This window comes from Protomyctophum bolini, assembly GCF_963924005.1.
Source record: "Protomyctophum bolini genome assembly, chromosome: 20".
Classification (NCBI taxonomy): Eukaryota; Metazoa; Chordata; class Actinopteri; order Myctophiformes; family Myctophidae; genus Protomyctophum; species Protomyctophum bolini.
The window spans coordinates 10,225,531-10,251,542 of NC_137881.1; the positions used below are offsets into that span (position 1 = coordinate 10,225,531).

Consider the following 26,012-nt stretch of genomic DNA (forward strand, 5'->3'; position numbering starts at 1 on the left):
CACTTGGTTGCGTGCTGAAATCGCAGATCTACAAGATCACAATGCGTCGCAGCGTGATGCGTTGTGAGCTTGTAGATCTGATATTTTCAGCAAGGGTAAAATCAGCCATTACGATGGCATCAAGGCCAGCCAAAACACATTTTAGGCGACTAAATCAACTGTAGATTTAGTCGACTAAATATAAGTCGATACAATATAAAAACACAATAGATGAGACAAAAAAGCCAGAGGCTTGTTTCCATTGTGGTCCATTAAAAATGCATCACTCGAAACAACTGGGCAAAACAATAGTACAACAAAGAAACAACTAACTACACAAAAATATAGAACATCTAAATGTACAGAAAATGTACAGTTTTTTACAGTTTAAACTCATGATAATAATAAGGTAGATCAAATAAGTTGCAAATTATTCCTATCCTTTTTCTTACACCAGGTCAAATTGAATCTCAAAACTGAGATGCTGTGTTAAATATTGAATATTCAATTTCTCTGATTACTTTTCTATTTGCATTTGCATTTCTGTTATGAATTAAAATTAGATTAACTTTATAAACCACATAGATATGGTTTTTCAATCTCACCTGCACAATCAGTTATTTTTATCATGTTGTTGCTGACTATGTTGCTTTGTTGCTATTTTGCTAAAAAAATACAAATATTCTGTTTGTTGTACAATGGTGGACAAGCACAAAAGGCGTCGTATTGCTATGCATTGTGAGCTTGTAAATCTGCTCTTTGCACTATTATTATTATTTTTAACCATATTAGCCATTTATACTCTATACTGTAACTAATATACTTTGGCCTTCTTTTGTTTAGCTCAATTCGCTACTGAGGGCTAAAGGTCCAGTGAAGCTAACCTTTGCCACAGATGACAGCACCCTGTCCTGCCAGTTGTCCAGCCAGTCGAGGGCAGGCTCTGACGGAGCCCTGGCCAACCCTCTGCCTTGCATCACCATGTCAGCCCTGGGCCAGCTGGAGGCAGAGCCCATCAGGAGTGAGCCATCTGACAATCATACAATAATGTCAATAATAGTGCTTATAGCTTACCAGACCTTGTTTGGCCGTGTTTGTCACGGTTTCAAGCAAACTAAACTAATGTCCCGGTGTTCAACATTCACGACCAGGAGCAGGTGCAGTCACTAGGTGTGCTAAAGTGCTACAATTACTGTCCCCCATCCAGGTGAAAACATTAAATAGATAAATAGTCAAAAGTAGTGACAATAGCAAATCTAGCTTGGCTATTTTCATAATATCTGGAATTTCCGATTTAAGTGACAACATTTTTTTTTGCATAAGAAACTGATCAAACATCACGTTTGTGTATTTCAGTGTTATATGCCGATTTATCTGCACTGCAGCGTTATCTTGTTATTGATTTGTGGTTCGGGAAAAGTTACATTAGTAAACCAGGCAATCCAGGCATCTGACAGCCATCTGACAGCCATGTTGATCAAAGCCACTCGCATTCATGTCCTCCGGCTCACAGGCAGTGCATAGAGCCTTCACAGTGGTTTGACATGGTGCATCTTGTTCCCTGTCCCTGTCTCCAGTGGTGGCTATTTTCCACATTCTGCACATAAAAGTATGTTTGGTACTTTAAGTACGATACCAATACTTTTTTTACTTGTTCTTCCTTCCGTCGCAGCTCCGAGCCGCTCGTCCACCCCCTCGGCCACCCTGGTCTCCGACCCCGTGACCTGTCCCATCATCCCCGGGTGCGAGACCACCATAGACATCTCCAAGGGCCGGACGGGCCTGGGCCTGAGCATCGTGGGGGGCTGCGACACCCTGCTGGTAAAACAAACAAACAAAAGCATGCTAGGTGGGGGGGCCGTGTCTCTGCATCAAAGAGCTGCTTTGATCTGATCACTCTGTCGGTTGTTTACGTCTCCACAAGAAAGAAACGATGGGGTATCCACTATCCAGTAGCATGGCCTAGTTTTATTAAGTGATTTATTAGTGATTAGCGCTCGCATTACTGAAGTAAAGATAAGCACATGCTACTTCTGAGAAGTGGCATGGTTATAATGACCTCTCAGTCATGCGAGTGTTTAAGGCCTAAATGTCATCACAGTATCGTTCAGCTGGATTTTAAGACCTATTGACATGAAAAATAAGTCATTTTGTCACAACGCTGTCATATAAAGAATTGTGAAAATAACCAATCCACAAGCAATGTTTTGAAACGTTTCACCACTGATGAATCTCCACCGTTTATTTTAAAAGTTGATACGTGGATAGCTGGATACTTGACATGACGTGATCATTTTTGCAAAGCCACACGACCCACCGCCACCCACTGGGAATGTTTGCTGCATGCATGGTGGAGAGCGCCTGGAGCCTGGAGGGCTCAGGAATGTAGGATATGATGTTGTCACAGTGGCTGTGCGCCTCCCCTCTCCTCCTCCTCCTCCTCCTCCTCCTCCTCCTGCGCTCCTGTCCTGTCCTGTGTTCTGTCCATTCTGTGTGCTCGCTCAGGCTTGGGGGGAAATAGCCCTTTGTCTGGCCTCGGCCCGCAGGAGACAATATCCAACGCTGGAATGTAACCTCTGAACCCTACATGACACTCACGCTGGAACGCACAGAGACCACCGGCCACACACGCATGTGCACGCGCGCACACACACACACACACCATGCCGCTTTCCCTCTCAGTGATATTTGTGTCATCTGTCTACGTGTTGCCCTGCCGCATCACCTGCTGTCATTCGCTCTCCCGTCAGGCTGCGTCTTCACCGCTGCTGCCATTTATTCATCTCGTGCTCTGTGCCTCTTCCCTCCTCTTCCCTCCTCCGTCGACCACAACCGTCACTCTTTTGTCTTCCTACACTTTCTCACGGCTCCCTTTTTTTGAGTGGTGCAACCACTCCCTTAGGGAGCTGTGTGGGTGGCTGGCTGGCTGGCTGGGTAGCTGGCTGGGTGCGTCTGAGCACAAAGACAGCACGGTTGTTTTTCACCACCTGTGCACAACCTAACACACACGCACATATTAACTGTATATATGATGATTTTGGGTGTCCCAGTACAGTACAGTGACAGTACAGTACAGTACAGTAGAGGGACCCTCACACGGTAACTCTTTCATTTCTCAACCGTTTCGGACGTGGGGCGGCTCGCCGGAACCGGGCACCCTGGGTGCGTTCCTGTGGGTCTGGACACGGAGTTGCACCACTCACTTCACACGGGTGTGATTTTTACGTCTCTCTCTCTTGCTCTCTCTCTCTCTGCCCTCAGGGGGCCATCATTATCCATGAAGTTTATGAAGAAGGAGCGGCCTCCAAAGACGGCAGACTGTGGGCCGGAGACCAGATCCTAGAGGTATGCCACGAGTCCTGTCCACGTCCAACAAGCTCACACAACCACTGTTGTTTTTAGTCACCTGGAATGGCTTTGTGTTAGTCTGGTTTTAGTCGACTAAATATCATAAGATTTCAGTCGACTAAATCTACAGTTAATTTAGTCGAACAAAATGTATTTTGCCGTCGTAGTGACTGGTTTTTTTTCACTTGCTGAAAATAGACAATCTACAAGCCCACAACGCTGTGACGCGTTGTGGGCTTGTAGATCGTCTATTTTCAGCATGCAACTAATTGTAAAATGACTTATACTGGATCTCTTGTCCACTAGTCCCTTCCTAACATTTTAGTCTAGTTTTTATTTGTTGACGAAATTGTCAGTATATTTAGTCTTAGTTTTAGTCATCGTAGCTTGGTTTTCATTTAGTTTCCATTTAGTTTTCGTCAGTGAAAAAAGGTAGTCGACGAACATTTTTCGAACACGACACACAACGTGTCACAGTGAACACGTGAGGCCATGCCTGCGTGAGCCATAGTTTAGACTAGGACGACACTTTGGTGGCCATTTTGTTAGCCGTCGAATTCACTCGAAACGCCCTTAAATGAGTACAAACTGTAGCTCTTTTTTGTTTGTTTGGTACTTTTCGTCTCAGTGTCACTTGAGAGGTCGAGGGGCCAACGCCACGAAACAATGTTGGCAGTAAAAGGAGGCGTTACAACAGGTCCGAAGCACAAGCTCTAATTAGGAATGGCCTTGTAGAACAGTGGTTCTCAAACCTTTTCTTGTCTGGAGCCCGCAAATTGTATTCAATTCAATGTATTTGAATGCCGAGCCCCATCTGAAAGGATTTTGTGTCGGGGACAGTCACCATAAGAGAAGATTTATGTTGTTAAGCATTCTCAAAATGTTTTTTGTTTGTTTTTTAAGTCAAAAATAGCAGATCTACAATATGGCCGAAGTATAAAGCCAACTCTCCTGACCTTCACGCCGATATCGGCCCGACTCGGACGTGGAAGGTCTCCTGCCGACAACCTGTTGTAGACGGTGCCGTGCCGTCAGGCGTTTGAGCTAAAGTACAATATTTCGTTAGGAGATGTAGTGGAGTAGAAGTAAAAGTATTGGAAATACTCAAATAAAGTACAAATACCTCCAAATTCTACTTAAGTAAATGTACTTTAGTTATTTCACACCACTGACTGCATACAAGGTTTCAGCAATGATGATATAAAGACAGAAGAACTGCTGAGAATGCAGCAGAGCGACAGGGACAGAACGTGGAACCAGTGGGTGAAAGTACTGGACAAGAGATCCTCAACATTAATGATGTTTGATAGGCTGAGTGACACTGTGCCAAGTAGCTGAGCTCTGTCTGGAATCGCCCTCCGTGTGACCTCCAGCTTTCTGAAGAGAGGGAGGGACGGGGTGGGGCCAGAGTGTTAGTTATGGTAGCTCAATCAATGGACCCGAGTACACGCACGCACATACACACACACACAAACGCACACACACACGCACACACACACACACACACACACACATAGGTTTTATTACTCTACTTGTTGGGATCAACATTTTAGGAAGGTGAATGTATCTGAGTGTAGGAGGTATTCTCTTTTTTTAACTCTATTCCTAAAGCCGAGAATAGCCAACCGTGCGCAGCGCCTTAGTATAGTACAGGCATGACCCAAACCCTTAAACATAACCTCCAAATGTCTAGTCCTAACCCTAACCATCGCCTGCATCTCTTCCTGATTGTAAGCCTATATAACTGTAAACATCTCTAAACAGCAACTTCTGAAATGTCTATTATCGAAATTCTAATATACTTGTGGAGGAATTTGGCCCTCACAAGTGTAGTGATTGCACGCACGCACACAACGCACACACGCTCTCACACACACACACACACACACACACACACACACACACACACACACACCCTTATGACTTAAATGGCCCCTGCCATTCACTGGTGGCCCAGAGCCAAGCTGTAGTATTCATGCGATACCATAGGGTCAAAGAGGAGAGCTAGGGGAATCGCTAACGGCCACCCATTCTGCACGCACAGCAGAACCAATGGCATTATAGCAGCACAACATTCTCTCCTCCTATGGGAAAGAAACACTTTGTGTCCACGGTTTAAATGTAATGGGTTATTTCCCTCCTTTAATGTTCCCAGGCTAAACATTGGCCCGGCAGAGGTTCACACACACGTGGGAGGGTCTACTCCTTCTGAAGAAAATAAATAAATTAATGTATTTCTTTATTCTTGAATACAATGAATGGCTCACAATCTCACAATGTGGCACATCATGACGTGCTGTGTGAGCATGTAGATCTGCTATAGTTAAAAGTAATTCATGTTGGACAAATCTGCCCAAAATAGGGTTCCCAGGGTTCATGTATTTGCCATACGGGTTAGCATTTCCCACAAGGAAATGCATGTTTTAAAATCAGCCTAGTCTCTCAAGCCGATTTATTTTCTAATTCCCAGCTGCTTCTGATGGCAGTTAGGCGGAACATTAGAACAATGTGTGAGCCATGAGTCTGACCAGAAGCATGGATGAAACATATCCCCACCGGTGATCAAAATGAATGACCTGGGTATGCTATTAAAGGTGAAAATACGACTCCCGATCCTGACGGCCTTTACTGCATGTCACCCCCCATCTCTCTCCCCATTTCCTGTCAGCCTACTGTCTGTCCCTCCATAAAAAAAAAAGAAAAAAGATTGGACTTGAGGACAGTATGTTCTTAGCAGTGTTGAGTTTGTTTCGACTAAAACTATGACGAAAGATGTTCGTTGACTACCTTGACCTTGACTACCTACTAATAGTAATAATAAACAAAACCGTGACGCAGATCTACAAGCTCACAACGTGTCACAAGCTTGTAGATCTGCTATATAAGTCTAAAATCGGCCATTACGACCCCATCAAGGCCTGCCAAAATATATTTTTGTCTAAAATCTTATGATATTGAGTCGACTAAAACTAGACCTAACACTGAAACATTTCAGAAGACTAAAATGTGACTAAAACTAAATGAAAATGTATTCAGAAAAGACCACGACTGAAACTAAATCAACACCACTCACTCACACACAGGTGAACAGCATTGACCTGCGCGTGGCCACGCACGACGAGGCCATCAACGTGCTGCGGCAGACGCCGCAGAAGGTGCGTCTGACCGTGTACCGAGACGAGACCCAGTACAAGGAGGAGGACCTGTGGGACGCCTTCACCGTGGAGCTGCACAAGAAGCCCGGGCAGGGCCTGGGCTTCAGCATCGTGGGGAGGAGGTGAGGAGTCTTCATCAGGTCTCCCTGATTATACCGCACACCATTTACAATTTAGGCATTTAGAGGTCACTCTTAATCCAGAGCGATTTACAGTAAGCACGAACTGTGAACAACACATGGTAAAAGGTCGTCGAGGCTAGGGCAAGTGCTACGGGCTAAGATGGAGTCTGAAGACGTGGGTTTTCAGACTACGGCGGAAGATTGGGAGTGTGTCTGCAGTTCTGATTGCAATGGGAAGTGCATAATGTGGCCATGTATTATTGCTTATTGGAATGAGAAGGTGCTGCAAAGTTAAAAGAGGCTTAAGGTGGTTGCACACTGGTGTGTTTTTACGTATCCGAAAGTAGTACGCCGTCATTGCTGTGAGCCTGTCACCAACACCCCACTAGACGGTCACCAACACCCCACTAGCCTCCACTAGACAGTTGCGAAAAACTGATAAAATCGGTCGGGATAAAAGTTATATGGATGAAAATATTTGGCTGCAGTGTGCAAACATGATTGACATAATTTGTGTTCAATTTTATTTTTACGTCCTCCGAAATTACCTCCGAATATTCGGCCAAAAAAACGCACCAGTGTGCAAACACCTTTATGCTGTTATATTTGCATGCTTTTTTTAACAGCTAAAAAGTGTCTACCTATGAGTAAAAGTTTAACCTGTAGGCTATAGTTTGACTGAGTTTTAAACAGCTGTTTATTGTTTGGGCATTGATTGTCGGGTTCTTTTCTTGCTCACTGAAGACTAGTGAAGCTAGCGTTCGCACGTTCTACATGATATTTGTCTTTGCCTCTTTTTTTTTATTGCAGATCACGGAAACGCAGGTAAAGCAAAACCCGTAGAGGTTTAGAGACCCTTCGCTTTTCTAGAGCACATACCGAGACATATCGCTGTCATCTGCTATTTTGCAAAGAACCCTGAATCATTTTAAGAACACAAATGTTGTATGTTTGAAAAAGCTTGAGAACAACAACTGCAAATACACATACAGACACACACACACGCACAGACACACGCGTGTCCAATAGACTTGACTTGGCGCATGAAGTCATTTCTGAAAGCCTATAGGCGCCGCCCCTCAAAAAAGCACTAGTTTTGGTCATACAAGGTTTCCCTCCCCGACAGTGACCTTGACGTCCCTCTCCTCACTAGCCCGTCTCCGGCCCCGCGGGGGCTCCAGACAGAATGTCTTTCCAGTGGTGATTGAAGGGTACATTCTGGACAGCAATAGGTATCTTAGCGTCTAACCTGGCTCTTAACCCTGGTCCCTGTCATAGTAAATCACAGCGCTTTGCTACACATGCGGAAAAACACAACTGCTAACCGGCGGTGGAAAGTACATTTTGTATTTGTTTTTTTAGGTATTTGTACTCCACTACATCTTGGAGGCAAATATTGTACTTTTAGTCCAATACAATTATTTGAAAACTGTATTACTTTCTAGATTTTTATTATTATTATTATAAAACGTACATTAACGACGTCAGCCCTATATACATTTCGACCATTTTAAAATCGACAAGCTCACGACGCCTTGTGAGCTTGTAGATCTGCTATTTTCATAAGATTTTTATACATTTGAAAACTTTAAATGGGACATTCTGCATAAAGAGTACGTTGTACGTTTGTTACTTTAAGTAGATTTTGGTGCTGATACTTTTTTACTTTTACTCAATTACATTTTAAAAAGTATTTCTATATTGCAGTATTGATACTTTTACTTCAGTAAAACAAAAAGTGAGTACTTTTTTTCCTCCACTGCTGCTAACTCCAGGGTGGAAAACAACAGCGTAAGAGAAAACTTAAAAAAGTGAACCCTTGGCTAAAAGTGAACGCAAAAGCTAGCAGTTAGTGGTGAGGAGCTTGTGAATGTGACAGCCAAGTGCATCTGGCAGGGGGGGGGGGGGGGATTGAGCGATCATGTTGCTTAATCACAGCTTTGACTTGTACTCGTTGTAATTCCACGTCGTGGAGATTGGCACCTGAGAAATGCAGAGTCAACAGCAGTGGCGTACAACACTTGGAAAAAATCCATAGGCTAAGCGTTTCTCTCGTCGCGCTGTCGTCACCAGTTATAATCTTTCCATAGGTCTGCACTTTAGCCCGTTCTATTCAGACCTGAGACCGATTCTACAAATGCCTTCTAATTCAGCAGTTCTTCTTCTTTTTCTTTTTTTTTTTAAACTTTTTTTTCACCCATTTTTTCACCCCTCAACCTGTACACCCCATCTGGTGGTACAGTCTGAGGAGTCGCCCAAAAAAGACCAAAGTGGAATGAATGTTGTTCTGACCAAGCAATTCGAAATGCCAGTTGAAATAGGCTCTCCAGCCTTGCTGAAATGAGCATGACGGCAGACCATAGCCGGCCGTTTTGAGGACGGATTAATCACATTAGAAATTATCATCAGTTGTGCTGGATCAGCACGTGATTAGACAGAGTTTAGTCAGAGCAGCAGCATTATTGGAATGGAACAAAAACAAAACAATTCAAATAATACATTACATTTCCCTCCTGTGTTAACTGCATAGCTGAATAGGATGGGGCAGGTCTACGCTCCTGTGTTAACTGCATAGCTGAATGGGATGGGGCAGGGCTACGCTCCTGTATTTTAACATACAGAGCCAGATATGGTGGTACTTGGAGAGCCAGATATTTTCTGAGGTAGTACTTGGTATAAAAAGGTTGAGAACCACTGATCTAATGTAATCCTGGGCGCTACACTTCCTCTGCCAACCTGGGGAGGGCACTGACATCATGCTTCTATGCATGAGGAGTCCAAGCTGCTTCTTTTCACCTGATAGGAGAGAGTTAAAATCAGCTAAATCAGCAGTTCTCACGCTTTTGCAAAGCATTCTAAAATAGCAGATATACAAGCTAGTATATCTGCTAATTTAAGATTTAATTTAATGCAAACTATCATCTAAAATGACATAAATGCTTCCCCAGTTTTGCAGCCACTAGCTCCGGTTTCACCAACCTTGCCTTTGTTTGGAAAATGGAAATATGGAACTATATTCTTTTGCCGTACTAAATTTCAAAAAATGAAAGCGCCAGCACAGGATCACAGATTAAGAATGTCTGATGTAATGTAGTCCACAGTTAAAATGATCCTATGATAGTATGAGAAACATTATGTTCCCGCAGTGGCTTTTTGCAAAGATAAATACAGGAGAGGGGAAAAAAAGAAAAAAACAATTTGAGGATGGAATAGACTGAAAGGAAATGAAAGTAACATTTTTAATTACATACAAGCATTTTCAAGCAAAACCATTAAACTATTTGTTCTTGTAATGTCTGCTTTCTAATTTGCTGTGGCCGTACTGTACCCTTCATATATTTTCATGGGTATAATTATGCAGTGTGTGGGTAGGCTCCTCGGAGATGTTTTGCAGAGGACAGGTCTTGACATTGACGACGGAATCGTCTAAATGTCGGTGTTTTCAATTACACAGAACCTTGAGCTCAAACTGTGGACTTAAAAAGTATTTCATCCTCCCGCCACTCCATTTAGCAAGACTGTGTTTCCCTCTAATCTCTGTCGGTGTCACAAAGGCCAAAGGGATAGAAATTTAGAAAAGGTTCCGGACCTCTCAAATCACTGCAGAGGTCAACAATTATGTCCGTACACGGACAAATGTGTATGTCGCAAAGACTTGGTCTTGTCCATGGCAAACTTTAGGGGTATTTCTTGTATTTTGTATGTATTTGTATTTGTATGTTTTTTTTTTTCAAGATTTTTTTTTTGCTTTTCTGCCATTATTGATAGTATCAAGTGAAGACTGACAGGAAAGAGGGAGAGAGAGAAGGGGAGACATGCAGCAAAGAGCGGGACTCGAACACGCGACACGCTGTCAGGCCAAAGCCTATATGTGGCATGCGCCTGGACCACTTAGCAGCCGCGCCACGAGCTTGTAGATCTGCTGCAGATTTTTCAATAGCTAAAGCATAACATAATCCTTAAAACACCAAAAGGGGCTCCCGCCTAGAATGGGTTAAATAATAAACGTTAGTACTTTTTTCCCCCACCAACGCAGGAATGACACAGGAGTGTTCGTGTCAGACATCGTGAAGGGGGGCCTGGTGGACAGCGATGGCAGACTGATGCAGGGAGACCAGATCCTGTCCGTCAACGGAGAGGACGTCAGCGCGGCCACTCAGGAGGCCGTGGCAGCCATTCTCAAGGTATACAGTACCTCCACCGCAGTGTTGTTTTTGTCGACTAAAACTAAGACGACTTACCTTTTTTCACTGACGAAAACTAAATGGAAACTAAATTAAAAAGGAAGCTATGACAACTAAAACTGAGATTAAATATATTGACAATTTTGTCTTATTCAATTCAAACTATAATTTGATTCAATACTTACTGACACATGTATGAAACGTGTGTGAAAATGTGTGTGTTGTTCCAGTGCTGTGTGGGGCCTATCCACATGGAGTTGGGCAGGTTCAAAGCTGGACCCTTTCACTCCGAGAGAAGAACATCCCAGTGCAGTCAGGTAACCGTCCGTATTCCATACTACTGTATATCTCACACCTGTCTTCCATTTTACCACTGGGTTAAAACCCTACAGTTTGTTGACCGGGGCCCTCCAGGGCTCTATACTTGCCCCTTGAAGAGAGGAGAAACAAGAACTCAAATGAGTAGTTCACAGTATAATATCGAGTGCCCGGTTGGTAGAAATAGTCTATATAGAAAGGGATACCAGGCAGCACTCACTTTTTATCCATTTTGGATTCCTTTGTTATTCACGTTTTCACGATAGACAATGTGGCACAGCTTGCTGATTATTATTTATTTTTCATTTGTTTGTTTGTTTAACCGTTATTTGCCAAGGGTAGGTTTGTTTAGCAGGAATGCGCTTTTTCAGCAAGGCCCTGCTGATGTGTCACAGTTCTTACAAATATAGACGCTGACTTTCTGTCTTTCCTCAGATGAGTGAGTCGGGCAGCGGTAAGGTGGGCCCTCATTCACGCTCTGAATCCGGCGGCTTTCAAGGTGATCTTGACAAGCGAAGCAGAAGTCAGGAATGTAAGCATTTTTATTGTGTCTAGCGCCATGCGAACAGACCATTACTGCTGTCATTCCTAATTCATTCATTCATCTAAGTCAAGATAAGCCATAGAGCCCCATTAAAAGGCACCGCACAAGGCTGGGTGATGACTTCAAATCAATGTAAGCTTGTAGATCAACTATGTATTTTTTTTCCAACGAAGTTAAGGTGAGACACCCCAGGTGAAATCATGATTTTTCTTTTTTTTTTTTTTTTTGCTATTTTGCTTCCTAAACATGTTTTCTTTCAAACTAAAGCAAAATACACATTCAAAATACAGATTTAGATGTTTAGTTGGATAGTTTATTTTAGCCAATGACAGCTCGTTTTTCGGGGTGAAAAGCCACCATCTCTATTTTCATGATTGGTTGTTGGTACAAAGGAAGTGACCATATTTGGATCAGACCACAGTCAGCTTGAGGTCCAGACCTTTCCAATGATATATGCCATTATATGTTGTTGCAAAGGTTTGGATGAGATATTTTGTCTCAAAATAGTGGCTTCAAATAAAACGTTTTGGAATTTTACAATACAAATCTTTAAAGGCCGTTTTCTCAAAATGAGTTTTCCTCATACTTGGGACAAAGAATCTCCACTTCAGTTGAACTCACATACACCAAACTTTCCAGTCTTATTCATAACTATATTCCGCAGACATTTACACATGGATTTGTTGATATATCATTCACAGCCTGATTTACATCACATTTTATACCAAAAAAATGCCGAAAATTGGGTTTTTTATGCCTGTTGACACTATTTTCTGATTTGTGGAGTGATAATTAGAGATATCAAAAATCCCATGTGTAATTTTCTTTGTCTCTAATGTGTCAACAAAATGAAATGATAATTTTGAACCTGGCTTTATCCGATCTTCAGATTTATCGTCCCGAAATGTATGCAAATTAGCGCATATAATGCCTAATTTGCATATTTAAACATATAATTTCAGAAAACTTGTAATACAAAAAATCTTAGTTTTAATATAAGTAATCAACTGGAGAAGTTTCATTGTGATAGCTATTATTTAACTTTTTTTCCCTATTCACCTGGGGTGTCTCGCCTTAAGTGATTAATCAGACTAATGGATTATATATATATATATATATAAAAAAAGAAAAGCTAAACAAATTTGTTGATATTAATGTAAAAGATACTACCAAAAGTATGTTTCTCGAATATTCTATTGACCAACATGACCAAGATTAAGCCTGTTCTTGGTTTCAATATATTTTCAGTTAACTGCCCAGCCCTATAGCCTATCATGGGGGTGCCCGCTGGCCAAGTGGTCCAGGCGCATGCCACATATAGGCTTTGGCCTGACAGCGTCACGTGTTCGAGTCTCGTTCATGACGACCCTTCTCTCTCTCCCTCTTACCTGTCAATCTTCATTTGATTCACACTATCAATAAAGGCAGAAAAACAAAAGAATAACCAGAATTATAACACATCGTATCCCCACCAGATAGCATCTAGGAAGGGAGACGTCCTGATGTTTTTCTTGTGTTCTCTTCACCACACGCAGCTCTGGAGCAGCAGGACGTCAGGGCGGTGGAGTTCACTAAAGGCCCCGCGGACTCTCTGGGCATCAGCATAGCAGGCGGAGTGGGCAGTCCTCTGGGCGACGTGCCCATCTTCATCGCCATGATGAACCCCACTGGCCTGGCCGCCCACACCCAGCAGCTCAAGGTACGTGTGTAGTCCAGTGTTGTTTTACTCGACTAAAACTAAGACGAAAGATTTTCATCAACTACCTTTTTCCACTGACGAAAACGAAATAAAAACTAAGCTATGATGACTAAAACTAAGACTAAATATATTGACAATTTCGTCAACAAATAAAAACTAGACTAAAATGTTAGGAAGGGACTAGTCGACAAGGGATCCACTAAAACAATTTTTTCCCCGACTAAATCAACTGTAGATTTAGTCGACTAAACTATTTAGTCAACTAAAACTAGACTAGCACTAAAAACAACACTACGTGCTTCAGGAGGAACGTGCACACATAGACAATCAAAGGGTTTACCTGTCTGTAAAAACAAACCTGCCCTTTTCAGACCACTAACTAACCGCAAATGCCCCCCTTTACTTTCCATGCCATACCCAAAGGCAGCATTCAGGAGAATTGCCTTTTTACAAACTCTCCTGAACTTGAACGCAGCATTTTGCATCGAAATAATTTGTCCTACTCCTCTGTATAGAAATCCATGCCGTACGTATCTTCAGTAGCTAAAGATCTGATATGTTTGCTTCTTTTTAGTTTTAGCTAAAAGTGTCCTTTTTAGGGAATTTCATTTCAAAATGTAAAACCTTAAAAAGATGAGTTGAGTTACAGGTTACAGCCAAAGGAAAGGTGCACAAAGATGGATTCCTTCTTCGGTGAGGTTTGTGGGGTCAATCTAACCACTTGAACCCGAGAATCCTACTCTAGGGGGGGACATTAGCCAAAAGTAGCAGATTTCCAAGTTCAGTACAGAGTCAACTCCAAGGTCCAGTCTGAAGAGTTGAAGTGGTTAATACCCAACCCGTCTGCCGTCTCTCGTTTCTCAGTTCCTCGGTCATGCAGTGCATGAACGAGGGAACTACAAACATATCACATCCAATCGGACCTCGTGATTCATTTTTGCCCCCTTGAAGACCTCTACTTCAAAGTTCAGACATAACGTAATTTCCCCTCTCAAGATTATTCTTTTGGAGTACGAACAGAATAAAGAATTTAAACTTAATATGCAAATAATGCCATTGTGGGATTTAATCTGAATCAGAATGTACAACTATTCCCACTCGCTTTACTCATTGAGAGATCTACAAGCCCTCTCATAGGTCAAGAGACCACAGCTTTTAGCCGTGACCTCCAGCCTGCAGTGATTCAGTGAATGGACATGATAAAGTGACAATTGCAACTCTGTTTGAGACAGACTGGAGGAGGACAATGGCCATAGCCATTTGGAACAATAAATCTCCCACTGTGTCACCCACAACATAAAACCTAACAGAATAGAAGCCCTCACTGAAATGAACTCAGCACACACACAACACTGTTGAATTGTATATATTCATGCTGCTTTATCTTTTCACGAGCAAACAAGAGCGTCAACTGAGATAGCCTAGTTGAATACTGGCACGGCCTAGCTTCTGTATAATGCAATGACTTTATGACGTCGGCTGTTTAGTGGCAGCCATTGTAGCCATCCTGATGTACTGCAGAATTATTTCTGTTATGTGGTAGTACACGGAGTCTGTTGGAGATAAAATAATTAAGCGATAGTGTGTGAGCAACGGTTCCTAATTTGCATGTTTGTGTGGGCTTCAGGGCAGTCAAAATAATTCGAAAATACTGTGAATTTGAAATATAGAAAAGATAATTGGCGCCATTATGAATTCAGTGACTTTGCAGTGAGTTTATAATTAGTATTATATTATTTGTCCATCTTTTACAGAAGATAATCCCAATCCAAGTAGGCTACTTCTGTTTCACATGTGGGGCTGGGTACTCGTTTCCCTTTGTCAGTATAAAAGGCCGTATTCATCCCGGTGTGCTGCTGCAGGTTTATGAAGCATGTGAAGCATGTGCACTGAAGTGCTGTTGTTGTGTCTTGGTCTCTCCAGATAGGTGACCGCATTGTGAGCATCTGTGGAACTCCAACCGACGCCATGAGCCACACGCAGGCCGTCAACCTGCTGAAGAACGCCACCGGTAGCATAGAGCTGCAGGTCTGTCTGTCCCACCGACACCCATTATCACGCACGCACACACGCACACGCGCACACTCCGATCCGATCCATTTAACCCAATTAGAGTCTGAGGCCGATTCGTCAAATGCCTTCTAAATCAGTAGTTCTCAAACTTCAGGAAAAATAATCTAATAAAAACTGCTTCCCCGGTTTGAATGGGTTCATTGTGCACAACAGCGTTGAACCGAAGTGCTGTGTACACAAAAAATGTAAAAGCTAAAATAAGACAGATTAAAACAATAAAAAGGTTAACCAAAAAAAAAACACAAGAAAAGGATAAAATACGTTAACATATTGACTCTCGGAAGCAAGTCTGGGTCAAAAGCCAAGGAAAACAAGTGAGTAAACACAGATTGGGCGCTCGGGTGGCACAGGATTAGCCTGGCGTTGGCCATCCTGTTCAAGTGGGTTCACCAATGTGTTCCCCCTGTGGGGAATATTTGTGAATTCACATGAACAGGATGGCCAACGGCAGGTTAGAGCTGGAGTCTATAGGGCACTGTTTCCCCAAACAGCGGGCCGGGGCCCATGTGTGAGTTCACAGAATCATTTCCGTACGTCACAACTAAATATCCCTTCTTTTTTATATGTAGTTACCGGTATATACATTTTCCATAAATGAACAATTTCAAAAGACTTTAATCAATAATAAGTAATGAAAATAGCCGAACTATAAGCTCACAATGTGTATAAATGGGGCTGCTATTGTAACTTATTTTTTGCCAGCCCATTATTTCTGGCTTCTGAAATCACGCCTCTACCGTCCTCCGCTGGCATTACGTCATCCTGGTGAAAGTCCTCGGGGTGTCAGGTGAAAAGAGGCAGCCTTGACGTTACAGATAACAACAGACATGTGTCGTCTGCGCTCTCCCACATGTATACTTTACACATTCCCTAAACGGTGTGCCGAGGCCACACATAGTTATTGCAATATACAATTACAATACAAGAAAGTAGTGAATTCCTATAATCTTTTATTTTTATCCAGTATATTCTGTGCCCTACAAAATATATATTTTAACCGCCTGCTGTCCCTATTTTGGGCATGTCATTACAGGCAAATTAGTTTACATTTCTGCTTCTTTCTTTTTAAATTAAAATGTCTTTACGTAAACATTAACAACATAGCCTTATTTACTGTATGCTTAGTTGCGTGCCGGTGTCGTGTGCTCAGTAAACAGTAGATCTACAGATTGTATATCTGCTATTCACCGCAGGCGACACCAGTGTAACAAAGTAGATCACGCTTAGATAGAGAGGGGGAAATGAGAGAGGGGGTGGGGTGGGGGAGGGGCACATTGTACCGGGGGTTGGGGGGGGGGCACATTGTAAGTTAACACAATCATCAGAGGAACAATGACACATATTATCATGTGAAGGAGTTAGGTTATCTTTCATTTATCAGTGCATTCAGTCAGTCAAAGGCTTCCAGCACTCGACACTGACACCCCATAAAACTGGTCTATCTGCTCTCTCTCTCTCTCTTTTAGCACAAAGGCACGAGTAAATCATCCACACGGCACACAGTGCACAATCCTTAAGCACTTTGTAAAGCAATGAGGTTTATCTGGACAATACATCAAGGCCTGCAACGATTGTAACAGAGTATTGCACCAATAAACCCAAAGGGGTCCTTAGAGGCGAGAGGGATCCAGGAGGTCCCCAGCTAAATTATTGATGATTAGGAACAAAATGGACTCTTGTGGGTCATTTGCAGTGTAGATTGGGGTCCCAGAGAGGTTGGGGAAGGGGGGGGGGGGGTGGTCCTTAAAATGTCTAAGTTTGAAAACAACTGTTATGGGGAGTCCCTGGTCCCTAGTCCATTCATCTTTTCAAAAGGGGCGTCTATGACTTAATATATACAGTTACAGTGCCATATGTGGGGGTCCTTGACATGCCGAACCGAAATATTTTGTAACCACTGAACTAAAGCATCATGTGTGTTTGTAGGTGGTGGCAGGGGGTGACACCTCAGTCACAGGTCCCTCTCAGGAGCACCTGGGTGCAGGCCTCACTCCAACCTGTATCTTCCAAGATGACCTCGGGTATGTGCGGCTTATTATTTCCTCACCATCTCTCTGTGACATAAAATACCAGGTTATCACTCTAACGTCTATCTGTCTGTCTGTACCCCAGACCTCTTCAGTATAAGACCATTATACCTTTAATGTCTGTCTGTCTGTCTGTCTGTCTGTCTGTCCATCCCCCAGCCCTCCTCAGTACAAGACCATTACTCTGGACCGAGGACCAGACGGACTTGGCTTTAGTATCGTGGGAGGGTACGGCAGCCCCCATGGAGACCTCCCCATCTATGTGAAAACCGTTTTCGGAAAGGTGAGAGAATGGCTTTATTCTTTCACTTTATTTCATCATCATTATGAGCTGACCACCTAAAGTGGTCACAAATAGTTGTTTTGAGGTTTTGATTCGTCTGACTCGTACAGAGTCAACAGAAGATCCAATTCTGTGAGTTTCTCAGAATGTTCTGCAGGTTTTAGGCTAGTCTTTCATAAAACTATTCAAGAGACGAAAAACTAAAATCTAAATTTGCTGCCAAAAAAAACACGTACAAGTACCCACCGCTCTCGAAATTCGAAATGTTAAAGGTACAAAAATATTGGCAAAATATGCAGAATGTCTCATATCACGTTTTCAAATGTTTAAGAAAATCTTTAGAAAATAGAAGAACTTCAAGCTATGTGACACATTGTGAACATGTAGGTCTGCTATTTTCAAATGGCTGAATTGTATATACAGTAGTTCTGAAGTGGTTAATGTATGTTTAGTAATAATAATCAAAATCTACAAAGTAGCTAGTATTAACTAAAGTTTTCAAATGATAATTGTAGTGGAGTAAAAGTACAATATTTGCTTCTGAGATGTAGTAGAAGTAAAAGTAAAAATATCTCAAAATTCGTTTTTTTAACCATTATTTTAAACTTTATCTATTGACCTGGTGCCGCGCTACGAGCTTGTAGGTCTGCTATTTCTTTTAAATCGTGAAAATGTGGCGCAAATCTTTGAATATTTATTCCTTCAGAGAGAGCGTTTTTAACTCAAATCTTTGCTTCTGAAAATATATGGGAATAATTGCTTTGAAAATACTATGTTGTAAAGAAAAATCAATAAACATATGTTTTAAAAAAACGTTGCTTTTCATATTTTCAGGTGGGGGTCGGCGGGCCAATTACATATAATAATTCTGGGGCTCCTTGACATGAAATAGTTTGAGAACAACTGATATAGAAACATAAGTGTTTCTGAAAACTATCATGATTTAGAAGACATTTGTAGAATCTAGTATCAGGTCCAAATGGGTGAAGTACAGCACCTGAATAAATGTACTTAGTTACATACATTCCACCACTGCTCTCTAGGAAGGCGCCATGCGTCTGGGCTCAGTGTAAGCAGGTTCTTCTTCTCTCTCTCCGCTGTGTCTCCGCTCAAGATTCCATCTGCATTCCTGTGATACCGTATCCTCCCTGTTCACCTGGCTGTGCCCCCTCTCTCTCTCTCTCTCTCTCTCTCTGTCTATCAATCTCTCTCTCTCTCTCTCTCTCCCTCTGTCTATCAATCTAAATGAAGCTGAAAGGCTTCGCTAATACGATGAAAGCAGAAGCAGTTTGTGATCTGGGGGGAAATGCGTTGTAGGGGCGTCTCATAATGATGTTGTTGTGTTTACTCTAATGGAGGTAAACTCTTACAAGTGTGTGTGTGTGTGTGTGTGTGTGTGTGTGTGTGTGTGTGTGTGTGTGTGTGTGTGTGTGTGTGTGTGTGTGTGTGTGTGTGTGTGTGTGTGTGTGTGTGTGTGTGTGTGTGCAGGGTGCGGCTGCGGAGGACGGTCGTCTGAAGCGGGGGGATCAGATCATGGCGGTGAACGGGCAGACCCTGGAGGGAGTGACCCACGAGGAGGCCGTGGGCATCCTGAAGAGAACCAAAGGAACTGTGACACTCACTGTGCTGTCCTAGAGACACCGTACACACACACACACACACACACTGTAACACTCACTGTGCTGTCCTAGAGACACCTTACACACACACACACACACACACACACTCACTGTGCTGTCCTAGAGACACCGTACACTCACACACACACACACACACACTCACTGTGCTGTCCTAGAGACACCGTGCGCACACACACACACACACTGTAATACTCACTGTGCTGTCCTAGAGACACCGTGCACACACACACACACACACACACACACACTGTAACACTCACTGTGCTGTCCTAGAGACACCGTGCACACACACACACACACACACACACACACACACTGTAACACTCACTGTGCTGTCCTAGAGACACCGTGCACACACACACACACACACTGTAAGTTTGTAACGCTCACTGTGCTGTCCTAGACAACACCATGTACACTACACACACACTGTAATGCTCACTGTGCTGTCATAGACAACACCATGTACAGCTACACACAGTCTCACACACACACTTTCACTCACTCACATGTCACCAGTGGTGGAAGTATCAACGCTTCAAGTTAGAAATACTGTTAAGTATACTAGAAATACTTAACACATCCCCTGCCAGGTATTAATTCAATACCAATCGAGATGTAGCGGAGTCTATTGGAAATACTCAAGTAAAGTACAAATTCCTCAACATTTTACTCAAGTACAGTACAGTACGTAAATGGACTTAATTACTTTCCACCACTGACACACACACACACACACACACACAACACACACCCACCCTTGAACGCACGCACAATCACATGTCACCGCCTCCATTCATCACGCATATTTGAGCACTCTGGAGATCACAACTCTCATGTGTAAATCAGTCACTCTTGGCTAATGGTGTTAGACTCACTAGAGCAGCGCTTCTCAACCTCTCTGGATCAGGGCCCACTTGAAAGCGTTTGGCGGCCCACCTGTCTGACCCCCCTGGTCAGGCGGGCGTGCATTCTCCGAGCACTCTTATTTTCGTGATCAATCAATCGATTTTGTTCCGCCTTGGCTCAGTGGCACTAATGTAGTATACTTTTAAGTTCTTTTTTATTATCGGCATCACATTGAAAACTCATTGTAACCTTTTTAATATTAATGTTATAGTATCATTTTCTCTTCACCTAACCCCCCTCCCTCTATGTACGTTATCTGCTAAGTACGAACATGTTCGTACCTAAAGCTTTACACCAAGTTGGAAACGGTTTAGCAAAAAACTTTTCTTTTTTTTTGTGTTTTGCCAATTATTTGGGGGCCCACTTACAATATCTTCACGTCCCACCAGTGGGCCTCGGTCCACAGGTTGGGAATCGCTGTGCTGCTAGTGTACATACAATACAGTATTGGCTGATCTCGCGTTGACCTCACGCTGATCCCTGGAAATATGCACACTGAAAGGTTGAACAACCATACACTGATATTTATATATATATATTTTTGTCATAGCTTTGAACACTGTGATTTATATCAAGTAGACTGAAGTAGAGCCATGCCGTTAAAGGGCTTAGTATGTCATTGCAAAGCATGCTGACACGAAAGATATGTCGTCACCGTCGCGCAGAAACCTTGTATCTCCAAACCTCACTGTGTTACTGTGTTTCTTTCCCTTCATGAATGAATGCCCTATTTTCAGGGACGTAGCTGACCATGTGGTTGCCCTACTCATAGGATATTTGTGCTGCCCACCCTCCCGACGAGAGCCCTGCATTTCCTCATTCAGATCGGCTATTTTCGTTCCGTTTGCGAGGACGCACACACGGCGGCTCGTTATTACGCGGTGGAGCCACGGAGAAATTTGTTATGACGGTCGGCTTGGCACTTTTTGTTGCCCCCCTCGAAGTGTTGCCCTACTCGCAGTGCGTATTGTGCGTATACGTAGTGACAGCACTGCCTATTTTCATTACAAAAGTAGTGAAAATAGACGACATATAAGCTTGTAGTTTGTCTATTTTTACTATTTCAAAGAAATAAATTGAAATAGTGAAAATAGACGATGTAATGCCTGTGGGTTTTATAAATTTAAACAATGAAAGTTATCAGCAAGACTAATTAATAACTACTTTGGATCCATTGAAAACGGTTTTGGAGATGCTAGGTTTTTCTACCCGACAAAGACGATATGCATAATGATGAATTAGTTCTTGATATAGCTCTTGACATGGTGTTGAAAATTGTTTATAGTCTCAAATAGACTGTGAATAATTATGAAAAGAAGTCTGGAAAACAGAACCCCTTACATTCCATGGCTCTGGACCTACAGTAAGTATTCACTGGACACTGTGGCTCAAAGTATTTTATACTGCAGGTTCCTTTCCTACTATGAATCCAACATACATGGACTATATCATTTTGATCGTTATTAGGATCGAGTGCTCTCGTACACGACAGATAATATTTCAGTTTCATCATATGAGCCTCTTATACGTTTTTATTTTCTTGTTTGTGTGACGTCTAAGATAAATGTTTGGGATGGCTTCCATAAAAATCAAGAGCAATGCTCTTGAGGCAATTGGCAGATGGCAGGATCTAGCTAATGGCTACGTAAGCTGAAACGAGAACCATTCATCTTCTATATGGTGTGCCACTCTGATTCGCCCCAGAAGGCCGATGCTGCTGTAACTGCTGTTTTGTTGTCTTTGATAGTGAAGTCACTGTTGTTTTTTTAGTACAGGGTAGCCAAGAGACTGAATACGTAAATAGGCTTCATGACTTGGGGGACTTAGGGATGCACCCGATCAGGAATTTCAGTACCGATACCGAACAATTTGGCCCATAGCCGATATTAGTTAATTTTGTTTTGGTGGTTATTCATTCCCCTTTTTGTGCCAGTAATACGAAGAAATTAAATACAAAAAAACATACAAAAAAAAGAATAATAAGAACCTAATGGATCTTATCTGAGTCTGCAGATTGGTATGCTGCAACATGTAACCAACACAGCAACATAGCCAGCTCAGAATTGATGTGTCGTAACAACAGATAAATATCGACTACTGCTGTCGGTGAATGTTAACTTAAATTTGCAGATGCCGATGGCAGCCAACCAGGCAAATATTGTCCGATAGCGATATAGGGCGATATGTATCGTTGCATCCCTACTGATATTTGGAAGTTGTGTTTAAATTAGAAGGGAATGTTGTGAAACAGTTGATGCGTCTTGGTCATTATTAGACCAAGCAGTGTGTTTTGGAGCACACACCTCAGCGTGTGCTGGATATTTACTGAAATATAGTGCTGCTAAAGCAGATGTCATGAGCTATTATGTTACAGTATTTTGATTTCCGTCTTTACTTTTTAAGTATTATTAACTAATGTGTTGACTTCATTCATGCAACTGTGCAGAAAACTAGAGGGAAATCTCATTGGAAACATTGCTTCCCCTCCTCCTCGCTACACATTAAGTTATCCTACTGTATATGGCAGTGGTTTTCAAATTTTTTCATGGCCAGAACCCCTAAATTATTATGTATTTCGACCCGCACATGAACATATTTTGTACCAGGGACCCCATATGACATATAATTTGTGTTGTTAAAATGTTTAAAACTTCAAAATTGTTCAATTGTTTTCCAAGGTTAATAGCCTATGTATAACATATGGTTAAACTGATGTTTATGCTGTATCCCCCTCCCCCCCAGGGACCCCTGGTGGGTCCCCGGACTCCACCTTGAGAGCCACTGCTATATGGCTTATGTTATAGACCTAAGTTCACCCTGGGCTACAGAGCCTTCTCCCTGTGTACACTATCTGAGGCGACAGCCTGATCTGATACTGGACGCTTTGGTTTTGAACAACAAAGGCAACAATGTCCTCGTTCTTATCACTGTATGCGGTTTTAGTACTGTTCAACTGACAGTGTTTTGTTCACCCACTGAATTGAATAAAAGTGACCTTCAAACTTGATAAGTTGCCGAGTTCCACTTTTTTGTTCTTTTAAAATGTGTGTCGTTAACCGCGCTTTATTCTGGTCATTGACTCCACGCGACGCTCCATCTCCAACATGTTACATGTGTGCAACAACTGGAACATAATATACAGTAGCTGAGTACAGTAAATAGCATGGATCTCAATACAGCCAGAACAATCCCATGACGTTATTACCATCAATTTCATTACTGCGTGTAACGGCCCCATCTCTCTCTCCCCATTTCCTGTCAGCCTACTATCTATCCCTCTATCAAAACAAATATAAAATAAAGGCGAAAGCCACAAAAACAAAACATAAAAATAAATATATAAATAGACAATCTACAAGCTTGCTCAGTTTGCCACTGAGCGAGCATGCCAATCTCCTCTCCTGCCTCCCTGCAGCTTTGATGAGACTCTTTGCCCAGAATGCCATCACCCGTGTGGACCAGCTCTAGACTGGCAGCCAAATCCAGCCTAAATCAGATTTCTTTTTGCCACATCCAGATTGGAATCTGATTTATTTGATGAAGTCTGAACAGAAACGAGTCACATGCCATACGATTTTTACAAATCGCATTCAGAGGTGGCTTCAAATGAGATTCAGATCTGAGTTCTAATCTCAGTCTGAACGCTCTAACCTGCTCTAGTCTAATCAGTAACCACCCAAGTCTCATATCTTACACTATTGACTGTGTGTGTACTGTTTACTGTTTACTGTTGGGTCATATGTTGGTCACAGTAGACACAGTAGGCTGCCGTGCCTTAATGAATTAAAAGTACCAGAAGGACTTCGTAGTGCTGGCTAATAAATCCTCTACTACACACTACAAGTTCCAGCTACTGTAAGTCTATTGGCTATTAACTGTTACTTCTGTGATCACTCAAACAATGTATGCCCACAAGTACAACATGTTCCTGACCTGGTGGAGACCTGTGCTCCAAGGAGCGCTTTTTTATATTTCTCATCGTAATGTTTGTCCTGTCAGGTTCTCCACTGTGTCGTTTGAGTTATTGTAGTCTGACTCTGTTGAGTTGGTTTAGTATTGTGTGTTTGATATTGTGTGGGTGTGTTCTTTGTGAGGTTGCGTAACATTTATTGTTGTACTGTCTTAAAGTCTTCGTTTATGTGATCCAGTTTGGGTCCTGCATTTGGGTCCACTCTTCATTGAGACCTGACACCACTAGTATAAGACATCCCAAAAGACTATAGCAGTTTTACAGCAGATTTACACAGCTACATCTGATAGCTATAGGACATTGCCAACTTCTGCCAACTCCCCTCGTAACCTGGGTTTTTGGAACGAGAAAAGTATCCCCAGGAAGGAGACCATATAGACTTGTGTGTATGTTGTAACAAAAAGCAAGGGGAAGGGGTTGGAGGAAGGCGGCACAATGATCAGACCCAGACAGGCGAGAACTGCAGTGCCCCACTGGACAATGTCCAGGGACTTTTATTCAGAACAAAACAAACAAATAGAAAACGTGTCGATACTAAATAATGCTCCAGCCTCCCAACTGGAGCTACTGACTTGACAACCTGAAAGGCCAGTCCCTAACTAGGCCAGGCTGCTATCCGGCTAATTACTGGTCAGAACAAAAACACTGCTTACAAATAGTAACCCCGTCCGTCCCCCACTCCCCCACAGTCTTCCTGTGTCGGTGTACTGTCTGTCTGCGAGACACTTCTTATGAGATAAGATTCGATAAGATCTTTATTGTCACTGTATGAGACATACAACGAAATTCCGTTTAGTACTGCAACCATGCACAACAGATTATATAACAGTATCAACAGAGAATACAAAGACAACTTCATGGCATAAAACTGTTATCTCTCCGGTTGGCACACTCCAACTGTGGTTAGTTGTGCCTGGTTCTTGAGAACCCTGGCGTAACAAGTTCAACAGGAGTGTGTGTGTGTGTGTGTGTGTGTGTGTGTGTGTGTGTGTGTGTGTGTGTGTGTGTGTGTGTGTGTGTGTGTGTGTGATGTGTGTGTGTCATGTCTGTATTTTACTCAAAAACGTTTGTCTGTTGAGAACGTGAGCTTTTTTCACCAATACCCTGTTATCAACCATTATGATAATATGCAATTTCGTGTCTATAGGTGACAATGACTGTAGTTTTCTATGAATAGATTTGCAAATGTATTGTTGTCTATCCTCAACTGTCTGGCAGTAGTAAATAGTGTTGGTTCTCAGACTGCTTCCCTAACGCAGCTGGGCCTAAAACCAATCTTTGAATACTAACTACAACATTAAGCCCATCTACAACCAGATAGTGGATGGAAATGCCACTGAAACCGTTTTCAGTGCATTCTCATGACCCTTCTATGGTGCAGTGGAAAAGGCCTTTTTAAAGGCTTGCTTGGGGCACAGTGCAGAGTTGCGTACATTATTGTTATCTATGCTAACTCATCTGGATGTCAAGATTTATGAAGGGAGATAAATCCTCTGATGAATCACATTGACTGTCTCCAGCGCTCACATTTACAGATGAAAGGCAACGGGTGCAAATAAGCCAGTAAAACCTGTTGGAAAGGCTCTTGATCTAAAGTATGTGTAGAGTCAGACCAAACTGAAGTATATCACCACCAGAAAGATATCTGGCACAGTGAAAGCATGCGGAACAGCACGGTTTGCTCTTGCCTGAATGGCCCCTCTGTTGAGACTTTATATAGCAAAGGCAGCGACAGTGAGTGAAGGCTTTGTTAAGATATGA

General features: G+C 42.5%; 1 protein-coding gene across 1 annotated transcript in view; it reads left to right on the plus strand.

Moving 5' to 3' along the window:
- Positions 1-23,282, plus strand: part of mpdz (multiple PDZ domain crumbs cell polarity complex component) — an 80,471-nt gene extending 57,189 nt beyond the window's left edge. Inside the window, exons 36-47 of the mRNA XM_080792853.1 lie at positions 823-1,000; positions 1,652-1,800; positions 3,241-3,324; positions 6,411-6,604; positions 10,641-10,788; positions 11,019-11,105; positions 11,542-11,638; positions 13,186-13,349; positions 15,273-15,377; positions 17,349-17,443; positions 17,609-17,732; positions 19,221-23,282. Of these exons, the coding sequence (XP_080648979.1) occupies positions 823-1,000; positions 1,652-1,800; positions 3,241-3,324; positions 6,411-6,604; positions 10,641-10,788; positions 11,019-11,105; positions 11,542-11,638; positions 13,186-13,349; positions 15,273-15,377; positions 17,349-17,443; positions 17,609-17,732; positions 19,221-19,367 (1,572 nt within the window). The 3' untranslated portion in view covers positions 19,368-23,282. The remainder of the gene's footprint in view (positions 1-822; positions 1,001-1,651; positions 1,801-3,240; positions 3,325-6,410; positions 6,605-10,640; positions 10,789-11,018; positions 11,106-11,541; positions 11,639-13,185; positions 13,350-15,272; positions 15,378-17,348; positions 17,444-17,608; positions 17,733-19,220) is intronic.
- Positions 23,283-26,012: the final 2,730 nt, after the last annotated feature.